Source organism: Gopherus evgoodei, chromosome 4, assembly GCF_007399415.2.
Source record: "Gopherus evgoodei ecotype Sinaloan lineage chromosome 4, rGopEvg1_v1.p, whole genome shotgun sequence".
NCBI classification, from domain to species: Eukaryota; Metazoa; Chordata; order Testudines; family Testudinidae; genus Gopherus; species Gopherus evgoodei.
The window spans coordinates 52,908,751-52,924,803 of NC_044325.1; the positions used below are offsets into that span (position 1 = coordinate 52,908,751).

At 46.5% G+C, this 16,053-nt stretch overlaps 1 protein-coding gene across 1 annotated transcript in view; it reads right to left on the reverse strand.

Annotated features, from left to right (window-relative positions):
* Positions 1-1,985: 1,985 nt before the first annotated feature.
* Positions 1,986-16,053, reverse strand: part of G2E3 (G2/M-phase specific E3 ubiquitin protein ligase) — a 64,867-nt gene continuing 50,799 nt past the window's right edge. The window contains exons 12-17 of the mRNA XM_030559351.1: positions 15,170-15,301; positions 5,357-5,670; positions 4,268-4,449; positions 3,759-3,931; positions 2,588-2,787; positions 1,986-2,285 (exon numbers count right to left, since the gene is read on the reverse strand). Of these exons, the coding sequence (XP_030415211.1) occupies positions 2,053-2,285; positions 2,588-2,787; positions 3,759-3,931; positions 4,268-4,449; positions 5,357-5,670; positions 15,170-15,301 (1,234 nt within the window). The 3' untranslated portion in view covers positions 1,986-2,052. The remainder of the gene's footprint in view (positions 2,286-2,587; positions 2,788-3,758; positions 3,932-4,267; positions 4,450-5,356; positions 5,671-15,169; positions 15,302-16,053) is intronic.

Below are 16,053 nucleotides of genomic sequence, written 5' to 3' on the forward strand. Positions count from 1 at the left end.
TAGCTGTGATTTTTCCCTATTAATCTGATTAAGTAATAAAGAGCAATCGAATAAGAATAAGCTCAACCTAACAAAACAGCTTTTAAGAGAAATATCAACAGTGTAAAAAAATCAACTAACAAAGTATACAATCTTATTTCTCTCCAACAGGAGACTTCTGTATAGATACATCATCAAGTAACTCATCTCCATCCCCCTCTTAATTAAAAAAATCTTTAAAATTAATATCAGAATGTTTCCTGTACTACCTTAATTATGAATGAGCTACAGTTAATCTCACTAAAATCTAAACATTAATTGATCCAGATATCCATGGCCACTGCGGTATCTTTGAGAAGCAAATGGTACCATAATTACTGTAGAATTGCAAATATTAAGTTCATTACATGTACCTACTGTAGCTGATGCTGTTAAAAGGCAGTAACAATTGAGAAAGAAATGGCATTTAGCATAAGGGCATAAAAAGGAAGTGCTGGACCTTGATTGCAATGGAATTTTGGGACAAGGATCAGAATAAATGATAATAAGAAATTATGGTGCAAGCTATTATCAAAATTACTCTGAATTCAGTTTAAGTAAAATGTGAACATCTTGTTCTAACTAGCATAGTGGGAATAAACAGCAGAAATAGCTGTAAGGCTAACAATTTCATGTTTAGTTTTTAAAACACTTAGAGTCACACTTTCAGATCTTTTACTTCTGAATTTTATTTATTCCTTTGACTCTGTATAGCAATTTATAGTGTAACACTGATATATAAAAATTCATGTGCAAATGATAAAGATTTAATTTAAACCTCAAAGAATCAAGAAATTTAGAGTGAAAGCAAATTTAGTTCTCAAACTTCATTATTTTCCTTGGTCTTCCCTGAACTGTGGTTGATTTTTCCAAGGACACTACCTTAAACTCCAAATTTTCTCTCTTCTGTGGATTTAACACATCATTAATATTTAAAAAGGAAAAAAATATTTACTGAATGTCAAACTGAAAAAACACCCGTAGAAGAACTGATGCAGTGTCCCATCACCGCTATTTCAAAGACATTATAAAAATCTAGAGTTGATCACCCTTAAAAATGTGCTTGCTTTGACTTTGATAAATCACGTTACCTCAATGTGTAGAGCATTACCTATACTTACTGATAGGGAACAGTGTGCTGAAAATATTTATAACCTTGCATATTTATCTATAGCAAAATTGGCAGTTTTTAAGTGTTATGCTGTCAGTTGCCCTTGAAGTCAAGGGCAAAACTCTGACTTTAACAAGAACATGATTCAATAGATATGAAAAATATTACATCCCCAATTTTAGCCTGAAAATGTCTTTATATCAGTTTTAATTTCTATATCTTGTAGTATAATCTTCAAAAGTTCAGCACACAAGTACAGTAACTACTGACTTTCCAAATTTCAATAGTTTTAACCTACTGTTCTAGTGACTTGTCCAATTATTTTTTTCCACTTGAAAAATCTCCACACAAGTTTGATTTGTGAGCATATGCATTAAACCAATACAACTTTTTAAAACAGTTTTGTAACTTAAAATGACTAATTACAAAAATCTTATTTGGGCTTAGACTATCTGGTAAGTTCCAAACTAGAGCAATAAATTGGACAAACAACAAAAGCAATTTTTGTAAACCAGTGGGGGAAAACTGAGATGGGAAAAGAGGGTATCAATGCTCAGAAATGTAATAGCAGCTCACAAGAAGGAACATCCCACAAACAGAAAAATTGAATTTGCCATCATAGACTCATAGATTCTAGGGTCAGAAGGGACCAATGTGATCATCTAGTCCGACCCCCTGCACAAAGCAGGTCACAGAACCCTACCCATCCACCTCTATAACGAACCCCTAACCTATGTCCGAGTTATTGAAGTCTTCAAATTGTGGTTTGAAGACCTCAAACTGCAGAGAATCCACCAGCAAGTGACCCATGCCCCACGCTGCAGAGGAAGGTGAAAAACCTCCAGGGCCTCTGCCAATCTGCCCCGGAGGAAAATTCCTTCCCGACCCCAAATATGGCGATCAACTTTAATAACAAAAAAAAATTATTCTACTTCTAGTCTTAGTGCGCTGCTGATGGCAAAGTCCATTTTGTTTTTAAACTGCTCATATGTCTTTGTTATTGGAAGTTCTAAGCTGTTAAGTTGTCTGTTTCCAACAGGGTATTTTATACGTAGAAATTTAACTGAGGGGTCAGGCTCAAAACCAATGGGTGGGATAGAACTAGAACCAGTTGCAAAGACCAGAATGTCTTCCAGTGTTGCTGCAGACTCACCACCTAAAAGAAAAAAGTTTAATGTTATACAGTCATTCTCAGTTACTCATAAATTATCCCAACATAGCTATTTTGGGGAAGAATACTGATTAACAAGGAATCAGCCTTTTGCCTATCAATAACCCAAGTATATTTGCAATGAGAAACAAAACTAAATTAGAAAAAGTTTTCACTAAGATGCAAAGAAAAAACTTTGGGTTAATTGAGGGAAATCTAAGGTGGTGATGCAGAGGAGGGACTGAACCAAAAAACCCACTCCTTTGGCTAACTGAACTAAGTAATGAGGGAAAAGAGAGTTCACTTACCTTCCACATCTTGTAAATAACCCATCCAGAAATCAACACCTTGGACTTTGTTTACACCTGATAAACAGTGGATTGTAAAGAGATCACCAAGAATTCTTGCTGAAAGTCTCTCGGGTTTGTGACACAATATGCTAGAGAATGCATCAGGATGCAGCTGTATTTTTTCCAATACACCAAGCGTTTTCAAACCTTGCCTAAAGCTGGAATCATAAAAAGAGATGGCATTAGAAAGTCACTAAAGAACTAATTTTGCCATAAAATGTTTCACAATACCTTTTGTTTTACGAAGGCAGGTACATATAAGTTTTCTATAAATTATGAGATTCCTGCCTATGAGGAGTATTTCCCTAATTTTCATTTACAGTGTTCATTTAAATTTTTATTTTGTTTACCTATGTTACCAACACCAGTTTGGATTGTTAAAAATGTAACAATTTTGAGAATCCAGTTATAAGTAGATTTTTTTTTTGCATCTCTCTTGGCTAAAAAACACAATGAAATCTGCCATTTTCAGGTTCCTTGACTGCCTGGGAATGTTTGTTTTTAAAAAAATTATTTTATTTTATTTTTTTCAAAAATTGAGGAGACATCTGTTAATCTTAAATTTTATAAAAAATGGTTTTAGAAAATTTATAATTTGGGGTTTTTGTCCTTTTAGGACTAAAGTATAAAACTCTTAAATATTGAACTTCCTTGATTTCCTTCATAGTGGTTTCTCTTGGCTTCTTTGTAGATACTAACAGGAATTAGAAGTTTATAATGACTTGCAGGTTTACAGATCTGAATTCTCTACTATATGCTGACAGATTATATGTTTCAAACTTCAGTTTTAACTAAATGTGACAGTTACATTAAAATCTAAAGTAAACTTAAAGGGAGGGGATATGAGTGGGAAGGAATCCAACATAATTTTAACTATATTTGGCTATTCAAAACAACTTCAGAAAAATGTATAATGCAGTACAAGACCTGATTTTTAGAATTCAGTGTGCGTGATTCCATGCCCAAAAACGTACGTGCAACTGTGTACAAAATTTACATGAACAATAACCATACCCTCTCCCACATTAAGTAGTACCTTATTCCACAACTAGTCGTAAGCAATTTCAATGCTTCTCAATAGTTTAATAAGTAAAAATTAATACTTTAAAACTTTCACAACCAAACAAACCTTTCAAAAGATGAATGAACTCGCTTAATCACATGATAGATCAGTAAGTCATTCACCAACATATCCTTATCACATAGAGTTGTCATAGGTCTTAAACATCCAGCAATAGTAAGATATTCAGAGCAGTCACTTATTGTAGATTTTAAGTTGGCCAGAGTTCTTGATGATTTTATCTACAGTAGGAAATAAAACATTTACTAGGTATTTGTTTGCTTCATATCTGTTCCATCAATAAATATAAAATTTAGAAGTCTGGAATCAGTAATCTCTTCCTAGCAAGTACTTCCATGACCCCCATCATCTTAGTATCTGAACACCTTTGGCTGAGGTGTATGTATTGTCAACAGGATGCAGATTATGTCAAAAGGACAACAGTCATACATTGAATTTGATCAATCATATACTATTCCTCAATACTTGCCAGAAACATGCCCATCCCACAGTCTAACCTCAAATCTAACATCTCAAGGCTCCAAAGCAAGAGAACACCACTGGGTGGGGCACTTTACCATTTTTATTGTTTGTGCTACGTCAAAATCTGCAACATCTTCCACTGTTGGTTTCACATTCTCTGGTCCATAAACAAGACAGTTAAACAGAGTTTTGGAAAAGAAACTGGGAGGTACACCACCATGAACCAAAGAAACTGCAATCATTTTGCCAGCTTCATAGTATAAATTCTCTTTTATAGCTGTAAATAAAGAAAGTATATTTGAATTAATAATGTACTATGATCTGCAACAGTTATCACTACTCTCTCATATTAATATGCACATAAGACAAACTCTTAAGGCTGAGACAATAACACTGACAAAAATTCATAGACATGACCAAGTGAAGAAGCGACTTGCTCTCTGCCCCGTCCTTCTGCCCCTCAAGCCAAGCCAAGCCCAATCACAGTGGAGCTCTCCCGCTCTCTACCTTACACAGTGCTCAGTTCTGAGGCATGAAAATAGCACTTCAAGCAGCTCTGGAGAAGTAATAAATACAGTGGAACGGAGGGGAGAGAGAAGAAAGAGAGGGAAGGGAAAGTGAAAAGAAGAAAAGTGCCCTTTCTGAGAAAAGGTAAACTGAGTGTTTCCTGTTTAGCTCAGTGATTTGAGCATTGGCCTGCTAAACCCAGGGTTGTAAGCTCAATCCTTGAGGGGGCCACTTACGGATCTGGGGCAAAAATCAGCACTTGGTCCTGCTAGTGAAGGCAGGGAGCTGGACTCGACCTTTCGAGGTCCCTTCCAGTTCTAGGAGATAGGTATATCCCCAATTTTTTTTTTTTTGAGGTCCAGAGATCAAGAGTTCCAAATCTGATTGCAAGTCTGCATCCATATAGTAATATTACTATCAAGTATTCCAATCACACCAAATCAGCAGCAAAAAATGTAGACAACTTATTCACTGCCCAATTCTTACCCCCAAAACTCACATTTTAAAAATAATAAAAGAAAAAATTAGTTTGGCACACGTCTACTTCTGTTTTGTGGGGCTCATGGTCATCTTATCTTGTTATCAGAATTAACTGTTTTTTTTCTTCAGATGTTTATTATACTGAAAATTACTTTTGACAGAACTATGTTTTATCATAAAATTTATGCTGAATTTACCTTGAGAATCAAGAGATAAGTTCTTTGAGGAAGAGCCCTCAAATAGTGATGACTTCTGAAGATGAAGCATTAATAATCGGAAAAACTCATGTTTTGATCCATGAAAAGCATCTGTCTCTACTCTACCCTTGCAATTTGTGAACTTCACTTCCATAGTGTTTGCAGGATTGAAGTTTCGCCCTCTGAATCCTTTTAAGGCACTACTCCAGATATTGTCTCTGTTGATGTTCAGTCTTGTAGTTTTTGTATTATTAACCTGTAACTTTAACTCCCTCAATAAATTAGAAGCTTCTCTTTTTTGTATTCTTAGTTGCCTACAAGACACAAACGAGCACATTTTTTAATGAAACATAGGATATATGGTTATTGACAATTACAGTATACAAAATCATAGGTCAGCCTTTCTGAATCAGAAAGTCTATCCTTCTGGCACCCATCTATGGATACTGAAATTTTAGCAAGTTCCTATCAGTTCCTGCAAGACAATGGACAGACTCACCAGCTGGACTAGTCAAAATGAAGCCCAAGCTTTCAAGTTGAGTGCCATGTCCCTTTTCTCAGGGCTGGTTTTATTAATTAACACAAGATACAAGAGTCTCAAAATAACACAAGACACTGGGTAATGGAGGCTTGTTCCACTTATCACCAAAAGAGTAATGAGAGGATACATTCTTCCCTGTTGGTAGTCTTTCCTGGCAATCCCCTAGGACTTCTCTCAGGGCATGTCCTTAACTCTTGTTTTCCTGAAAATAAGCCAAGAACTTTCCTTTACATATTCTCCAGCAAGTAGTCACATGATGCTTGACTGACTGACTGACCCCTTGCCATCATGTGCCCTGCCAAGACACTACAACTCCTTAATCTTAAAAGCAAGTGTTACCCACTCTGTAGTACAAAAAGAAAAAAAAGGGGGGACATCTGGGATGATCCTGAGCCCATAAAAATTGACAGCTGGCCAGGTGTACTGAGCACCCTTAGAAATTACTCAAGATGGCTATCTCAAAAAAGGGATGATCCTTGGGAAAACCTGGACAAGTGGCATCTCTATAAAGGACCACAGACTGTAACAAGTACATGGGAACATACTGCCCTGATGGAGTTACATGAACATTCTGGAAGCTAATAAAGATAAACACTTAAAAACCACATACTTAATCTGATGTAAAATCTCTAACTTAAAAAAGGAACTCAAATTCAAAGATTTCTGAGATATATTAATACATGATTTCAGAGGTAACACTATTGGAACCATGTATTTTAAAGTAACAAAAAATTAGTTACAAAGTCACAATCAAGTTCTATTAGAATTGATAAACTGCCTTTAGCTTCACTGTATTTATTACTTCTTGTCGTAAAATTCTCACCTGGCAACCTACAGCACGTGAGCCGATTCTGAGTGGTACGCAGCTGCCTGCCGTGATCCCAAACCCCAGCCCCACCGCCCACCCCTGCAGGGGCAGGAGGCAGAAGCTTGGTCCTGCAGCAGTCAGGCTTCCACCCTCCCCCTACTTCTTCCCCCAGCGTGGTGCTTTCCTGCCCTGCCCCCTCTCCTTCCCTGCCCTGATCAGCTGATGGCCCTTGCGAGGGGGAGGGAGAAGAGCGGGAGCGTGCACCCAGCTTCGTAGAGGACGCAGAGAGAGGTAGGGATGGAGCCTTGGGGAAGGGGGGGAACAGGGCAATCATTGCCAGCCCCCTTCCCTGAGCCGCTCAGGGCAGGGGGTGGGAGCACCCCTATGAGCCGAGCATCCCAGCCTTCTGCCCTGACCCCCCCCACATCCAGCCTTCTGCCCTGAACCCCCCCGCCCCAACACATACCCAGCCTTCTGCCCTGCACCCCCACAGCCCCATCCCTCTGCCCTGACCCCCCCACACACTCAGCCTTCTGCCCTGCACCCTTATACCCCCAGCTCTCTGCCCTGATCCTTGAACCCCCCATACACCTAGACTTCTGCCCTGCACTCCCTCCCACCCCCTATAGCACCCCAAGGCTGATGCCATGACCATGAACAGTCTCGTGTTGGAGGGGACCGACGTGAAGGAGATTTGTGAGATGATCTCTGACGGGAGGATTGTCAGTACCGAGAATATGGAGATCAGTGTTGTGACTCTGGATTTCTGCGTCCCATAGGTGGTGACCATGGCGTCAGAGATCTGGGCCTCCTGGCCAGAAACCAGGATTGCGGTACCAGGGTCCTTGGCTGTGGTGAAGGGGAACGACACTTGCATTCTGGAAGGCATTCCTCTGCCTTTAGGGGTGGTTCCATCACCAGCTTGGTCACCTGAGACGAGCTCTTGGCAGCATCCGCCATGTGGCCAGACATCTGCGGTGCTGGTCGGCCTAACTGTTCTTTGGCCGCTGGGCCCACCTGGGGCGCAGATGGCCCTGCAATGGGCCAGGACCCCCTACCACTCCTTTGAGTAGGAGGCAGGTCCCTGGCTGGGATGGGGGGGGTCTGACCACAGCGATACCCCGAAGATCCTCTGTTGCAGGCAGGAGGCCTAACTCAGGTCCTCTTCCCGATGTTCCCTTGCGTGGTGCCTGCAGACCAGACAACTTAGACCGCTTCTTTGGTACTGGAAAGGGGGAATGGTGCTGGGCAGAAGCTGGTGCCAGTAGTGCACTGTGTGCCAATGCCCAAGTACCAGGCGTGGAGTCTGAGTGTGAGGGCTCCGATGCCGGGTGCAGAGCAGCCTCCAGGACAAGGGCCCTTAATCGAATGTCCCCCTCTTTTTGAGTTCAGGGATGAAAGATTTTGCAGATCCGGCACTTGTCTTTTCTAAGGGACTCCCTGAGGCACTTCAGACAACTCTCGTGCAGGCTGCTGATGGGCACCGGCTGGCTACACTCAGAACACGTCTTGAAGCTGGAAAGCAGGGTATGCCCCGCTCCAGGACAAAGTCCTAGCCTGGGCTCTACATAAGAACGGCCGTAACGGGTCAGACCAAAAGTCCATCTAGCCTAGTATCTGTCTACTGACAGTGGCCAATGCCAGGTGCCCCACAGGGAGTGAAGCTAACAGGCAATGATCAAGTGATCTCTCTCCTGCCATCCATCTCCATCCTCTGATGAACAGAGGCTAGGGACACCATTCCTTACCCTTCCTGGCTAATAGCCATTTATGGACTTAGCCACCATGAATTTATCCAGTTCCCTTTTAAACATTGTTATAGTCCCAGCCTTCACAACCTCCTCAGGTAAGGAGTTCCATAAGTTGACTGTGCGCTGTGTGAAGAAGAACTTACTTTTATTTGTTTTAAACCTGCTACCTATTAATTTCATTTGGTGACCCCTATTTCTTGTATTATGGGAATAAGTAAATAACTTTTCCTTATCCACTATCTCCACATCACTCATGATTTTATATACCTCTAACTACTAGACTATTACTAAAACACTTAACAGCTAACTAATCACTGACTAAATAACAAAAGGAGAACAACCTGAACAGTGAAGAAAAAACGGTCGCCTACCTTTTAGTAACTGTTGTTCTTCGAGATGTGTTGTTCATGTCCATTCAAAGTAGGCGTGCGCGCGCCACGTGCACGCCAGCCAGAAGATTTTCCCCTAGCAGCGTCCGTAGGGTCGGCCCAGGCGCCCCCTGGAGTGGCGCCACCACAGCACCCTATAAAGGGGCCCGCCGACCCTCCACCCCCTCAATTCCTTCTTGCCGGCACTCCGAGAGAGGGGCAGGAGGGTGGGAGTTGGAATGGACATGAACAACACATCTTGAAGAACAACAGTTACTAAAAGGTAGGTAACCCTTTTTTCTTCTTCGAGTGGTTGTTCATGTCCATTCAAAGTGGGTGACTCACAAGCCTAACCTTAGGAGGTGGGGTCGGAAATCACTGCTGACTGGAGTACTGCGCAACCAAAGGCTGCATCATCCCTAGCCTGGTGCAAGATGGCATAGTGAGACGAGAACCTGTGGATGGAGGACCACGTGGCCGCTCTACAAATCTCCTGAGTCGGAACCTGAGCCTGGAACGCCGCAGAGGAGGCCTGCGCCCTAGTGGAGTGGGCCGTGATCGGAGGGACAGGGGTCTTAGCTATATGGTAGCATTCCCGGATGCAAGTCGCGATCCACGAAGAGATTCGCTGAGAGGAGACCGAGAGCCCCTTCATCTTTTCTGCCACTGCGACGAAGAGCTGGGTTGAGTGTCTGAACGGCTTGGTACGCTCTATGTAAAAAGCAAAGGCCCTGCAGACTTCCAGGGAGTGTACCTCTGCTCTTCGATGGAGGCGTGTGGTTTCAGATAAAAAACCGAGAGAAAGATATCTTGGCCCATGTGGAACTGTGAAACGACCTTGGGTAGGAAAGCCGGATGAGGTCTCAGTTGGACATTGTCCTTGTACAAGACTGTGTACGGGGGCTCAGATGTTAACGCTCAAAGCTCTGACACCCGTTGGGCCGAGGTTACTGCCACCAGGAAGGCGGTCTTGTACGACAGGTACAGCAGGGAGCACGAAGCCAGAGGCTCGAAGGGAGGCCTCGATAGGATGGAGAGGACCAGATTCAGGTCCCAAGCAGGGGTCGGCTGACGCGTGTGGGAAGAGCCTGTCCATACCCTTGAGGAAACACCTAACCAGCGGGTTTGCAAACACCGAGGCATCCCCCTCTCCCGGATGAAAAGCGGATATGGCCACCAAGTGAACGTGAATGGAGGAAAGGGAGAGGCCCAGTTGTCTTAGGTGAAGCAAATAGTCAAGAACAGCTGGAATTGGTATCCCCAGCAGGTCGAGACCCCGCTGACCTGACCATATGGAGAAGCACTTCCATTTAGCCAGGTAGGTGGTCCTAGTTGATGGCATCCTGCTACCCAGCAGCACCTGCCTGACCTGCTGGGAGCACTGCAACTCCACCAGGTTCAGCCATGGAGCATCCAGGCTGTGAGGTGATGGAACTCGAGGTTCGGATGGTGGAGGGAGCCCCAGTCCTGCGTGATCAGGTCCGGGAAGAGGTGCAGCGTCAGGCGCGCCTGAACGGACACGTGCGGGAGTGATGCGTACCAATGCTGGCACGGCCACACCAGAGCTATCAGGATTACCCTGGCGTGATCCCTGCAAATCTTTAAAAGCACCCAGTGTATCAGGGGGATCGGAGGGAAGGCGTAGAGGAGACCGTCCTCCCATGGCTGAAGGAAGGCATCCGACAGAGACCCCCGACTGTGGCCCAGGAAGGAGCAAAACCATCTGCACTTCCTGTTTTCCCTTGAAGCAAACAGGTCTAACCAGGGAAAGCCCCAGAGCTGGAAAATTGAGAGCACCACATCCCATGGGGGGGACCATTTGTGACGCTGGAACGAGCGGCTGAGAGAGTCCACCAAACCGTTCTGCTCCCCCGGAAGATAGAACGCCGTCAGGTGAGTGGCACTGTGAACGCAGAAATCCCACACCACGAGGGCTTCCCTGCAGAGGGGAGAGGAGCGTGCACCCCCCTGTTTGTTGATATAAAAGACTGCCGCCATGTTGTCCGAAAGGACTGAAACACACCTGCCGGCCAGGAGAGACTGGAAGGTCAAACATGCTAGGCGGACTGCTCTCAGCTCCCTGACATTGATATGCAACTCAAGGTCCTCCGGTGACAAGCCCTGCGTCCTGAGGAGTCCCAGGTGCGCTCCCCAACCTCGATCCGAGGCGTCTGTCACCAGGGAGAGGGAGGGCTGCGGGGCAGCAACGGGGACACCCATGCAGACTTCCTGCGGGTCGAGCCACCACTGTAGCAAGCTCAGCACCAAGCGGAGAACGGACACCACTGAGTCCAGAGGGTCCCTGCCCAGGCGATAAACTGTCGCCAACCAGGATTGCAGTGGGCAAAGCCGGAGTCTGGCATGGACCACCACATAGGTGCATGCTGCCATGTGGCCCAGCAGCCAGAGGCAAACTCGTGCCGTGGTGACAGGGGCGCGGTGCAGTCCAAGGATGAGCTCGGAAATTGCATGGAACCTGGACTCCGGCAGATACGCTTTGGCGTGTGTGGAGTCCAGAACCGCTCCTATGAATTCTATTTGTTGTGTCGGAGACAGGGTGGATTTGGCTTCATTCAAGAGGTGGCCAATATTGAGAAAGGTTCGCCAGATGAAGCACACCTCGGTCTCTACCTGCTCCTTGGAGCGGCCCTTTATGAGCCAGTCGTCCAGGTAAGGGAATACCTGGATGCCCCGCTTGCGCAGGAAGGCTGCCACGACCGCCATGCATTTTGTGAAGACCCTGGGAGCAGCTGACAGGCCGAACGGGAGCACTGTGAACTGCAGATGGACATCGGCCATGACGAACCTGAGGTACCGACTGTGCCGTGGAATTATGGCAATGTGCAAATAGGCGTCCTTTAAGTCGAGGGCGGCATACCAATCTCCTGGATCCAAGGAGGGGATGATTGAGGACAGGGAGACCATGCAGAACCTGAGTTTCCTCACAAACTTGTTCAGCCGCCGCAAGTCTAGGTCTCAGGCCCCCTTTTGCCTTCGGTATGAGAAAATACCGGGAGTAAAAGCCTTTGCCCCTGAGCTCCCGCGGGACTTCCTCTACCGCCCCTGCGTCTGTGAGGGTCTTCACTTCTTGAATGAGAAGTTGCTCGTGAGAAGGGTCCCTGAAGAGGGACGGGGAGGGGGGTTGGTGGGGCGGAAGGGAGGAGAACTGGATAGAATATCCCCTCTCTACTGTGCAGAGCACCCATTTGTCCAACGTAATTCGGGATCAGGCACGGTAGAAGTGGGACGGAAGTGACCCAAAGGTAGGAGTGAGAGGATCCAGAGTCTCGATTGGTAGGTCGCCCTCAACCGTACCATCAAATAGGGGGTCTAGGCCCAGATGGTGGTCTCGATTGGCCAGACGCCTGGCCGGAGGGGTGGCGCTGGTGACGCCTCCTGTCATTTCTGCCCTGCCTGCACCCCAGCTCCTGGCGAGTCTGTGGCTGGTATGGACGAGGGGCCACCTGCGGCCTAAATTGTCTGTGCTGGGTTGCAGGGGTATGCAAGCCCAGCGAGCGAAGCGTGGCCCTCGAGTCCTTTAAGCTATGGAGAAGTTTGTCTGTTTTCTCTGAAAACAGCGTCTGCCCTTCGAAGGGGAGGTCTTGAATCATCTGCTGGACCTCATAGGGCAGGCCCGAGACCCGGAGCCACGCTCCCCGCCGCATGACCAGGCTGGTGGCCAGGATGCACAAGGATGAGTCCGCCGCATTTAAGGCGGCCTGGAGGCTCGAGAAATCAGTTTGCCCTCCTCCACTAGGGCCGAAAACTCTGATCTCGAGTCCTGGTGAAGGAGCTCCGCAAACTTCAACATGGACAAACACGCGTTATGGCCATATCGGCTTACTATTGCCTGTTGATTGGCAATGCAGAGTTGGAGTCCCCCTGTGTACACCTTTCTACCAAACAGCTCAAGTCTTTTTGCGTCCCTGCTCTTCGGTGTTGACCCCTGAAACCTTTGACGCCCCCGTTGGTTAGCTGCATCTACTACCAGGGAGTCCGGGGAAGGGTGGGCGTACAGGTGTTCATGCCCTTTAAAGGGGACAAAGTAGCGCCACTCCGTCCTCTTGGCGGTAGGGGCCAAAGAGGCTGATGTTTGCCTGGATGGCCCTGAGGGGGCCAAAATGTCCACTACACGGTCCGCGTCCACCTCGATCTCCTCTGCTTGGATTGCGAGGCTTTGAGCTGCTCGCCGAAGCAATTGTTGGAGGATTCGAGTGCCCTCTAGGGCTGGTGCTGCAGCTGTGCCCAAGAGCGCCTCGTTCGAGGAGATTACATGGAGCGGCCCTTCCTCTGGTGCATGCGGCCCCTCGGGGTCTGTCCTGCGGCACACGGTATTGAGGTTGCGGTGCCGGTTCCGAGTCTAAATGTGGCATCGCGGCCGGTACCGGGGTCGCCAGTGAGCGACTTGGCCTATCATGCGATGCCAGTGGAGCCCAAACGAAAGCCGTTGCCGGTGCCGCTGCCCGATTAGGGGGTGCTGAACTTGACCATGGCACACCCCTGCCCGGCGATGGCGCCGGTGGGGGAGGCAGCTGCGCTGGGGCCACCGACGTCGAGGACACCGAAGCTGACTGTGACCGAGGGCCAAATGCCTGGCCTGCCGACTGATGGTAGGCCCACGGAGTCCAAAACAGCCACTGCGAGGGCGGATGCCATTGTTGTTGCCACTGCGGGTAGTGTTGGTGGCTCACCCTGACACCGATCTCCTGCTCCGCGACCTTCTGGAGTGATAGGAGTCTGCCTCTGAGTCTGAGGTCTCTGAGTACGAGGACCTGGGGGGAGCAGCGCCCGGTGCCAAAGGAGAGCGGTGCCGAGGCGGCGGGGAGCCTCTCATCTGGTCCTGTGCCGCCTTCACAGCGCAGTGCAGAGAGGGAGGCGACAGCATGGCCAGCTTGCCTCTAGATTACACTGGTGGATGGGCCACAGTAGGCAACTCCTTATGATGCGGGGAGGCCGGTGCTGGGAGACCCATTAGGCCTGAGGCCGCCCCGAACACCTCCAGCGTCAATGGGGAGCGTGTGTCTCCGCTGAGGTCCGGGGAATTAGGCTGGTCTGGACTCGACCGCCCTCTCTGTGGTGCGGGAGTCAACGGAACCGCCGAGGGCTGCAGCCCAACCTGTCCACTTACACCTGCGGACAGCGTCGGCCTCAGATCCTGGTGGGGTGACCAATCCCTCACCGGCTTCCTTCTCTTGGCGGGCACTGGCGAAAGTGAGTGGTGCCGCACTGAGGCCGACTTCCTATGACCTGACTCCGTCCGGTGCCGGGTTTTCGACAACTTGGGCTGGGCCCTAAGTCCTGATGCCGGTGCCGAGGCACTCCGCACCGAGGACGACATGCTGGGCCCCGCCTCGGCCGGTTCTGGTTCCGAGGGTGGTCATAGGGTTGCCTCCATCAGGAGGACTCTAAGTCTTTGAGCCCTGTCCTTAAGAGTTCGCGGGCGGAAGCCTCTACAGATAGAGCACCAGTCCTTTTGGTGGCTCTCTCCGAGGCACCTCAAACACACAGAGTGCGGGTCACTCTTGGGCATGAATTTCCCGCAGTTCTCACAGAGTTTGAACCCGGGGGACCCGGGCATGCCCCAGTGAGCGACGAAGACCATGTGGGGGGGACCCCAACTACGAAAACTATATGCAAAGATCTAACTAACTAACTGAAAAAAAATAACTGAATACAAGGACTAAATGGTAAGGATAGGACATTGCCAAAATGCTATGCAAGAGATGTTCTAGCTAGCCGTCACCGGCGGTAAGAAGGAACTGAGGGGGTGGAGGGTCGGCGGGCCACTAAGGGGCGCCCGGGCCGACCCTACGGATGCTGCTAGGGGAAAATCTTCCGGCTGGCATGCACACAGCGCGCGCGCACCTACTTTGAATGGACGTGAACAACACATCTCGGCACTTGATATATCGCAGCATAAGTGTGGCATTCAGAGGGTGCAACAACCAGCCCTATGGATACTGCTAAGGCAAAAGTCTCTGACAACTGTGCATGTGGATACGCACACACTTAGAATGGAATCAACATGAGCAAGCACTCGAAGAATTTCATAAATCAGGATTTTCAGAAAGTTTTTAAGTTAAGCATTCTATACTGCACTTTCAGTGTATATATCCTGGAGGAAATACATTTCATTTTATACAGTCTAGAGGAGACCTGGACCGCCAGATGCTTTTGAATAGAACAAGAACACTTTTTATTTACTTCTTATGATTGTTATTGCAGGGTGAAACACGTTTCTCTGGAGTATGGATCTTGACAAAGAAATTTGGGCCTTGATAAAAAAATTATTGACTACCCTTGATCTAGAGAGCCTTGTTCAATATGAAAGAAATATTAACTTACATTCTTCTTACTGATAGATTCCTTGATGAAGAATTGATCAGTGGGGATATAGACATAACCATCTTATTAGATGCTGGAAGGTCTAATAATGTGCCTGAACAGCTTGACTCCTTGTACAACATCTTTGGTGACCTGGAAAGGGAAAAGCTATTACAAAATTAATTTCTCATTCTGAACTTTATGTAAACATTCATTTGAAAGTAAGAGTAGATCTGTTTACCTCAAGTGTGATTTAAAGAACTCTACGTTGCTATAAAGCCATGGAATCAATTTGTTTCTATACCACAATATAAAAGATTGCCCCAACGACTGGAAGACACTGAAGTAAATTTTGTCATCAATAATTTACCTTGCATTCCTCAGACCCACCTCTCTTTTACATAATCAAATAGTTGCTGAACCTTAGAAATGCGGACATTACCACCACCGTTCAGCACTAGAAAATGGAATAAATTCTCTCTCGAAATATTGTAACCTCAATTTTTTCAGTGCATAGTGGTTCTATGATTTTCTACAGTGTTATATCCCATATAGGACAAACTGAAATTTGATAATCCTTGAGAACCATTAAGTACTGATGTTATGTTATGTTACTCCCATAGGTAGACTGCATTGTATGATCCAGTGCTGGTATTAGTTGGCACCAGCTCAATACACACTACTGAAGTAACTTGCTGCAATTTTTCATCTCGCCTTTTAATTACTAAGTAATGTTGTAAGTTCCAGTTAAGTCTTCTAGAGTTACTCATATTCTGATTTTGTTTAGCTCCAAAGATGGCAAAATTCCTATATTTACATGCAAAAAAAATTAAAGCAATGTTAAGGTTGCAAAATTAAGCACTCAAGAACTAGGAAAGAAACAATTTCTGTGCACAACAGTCATC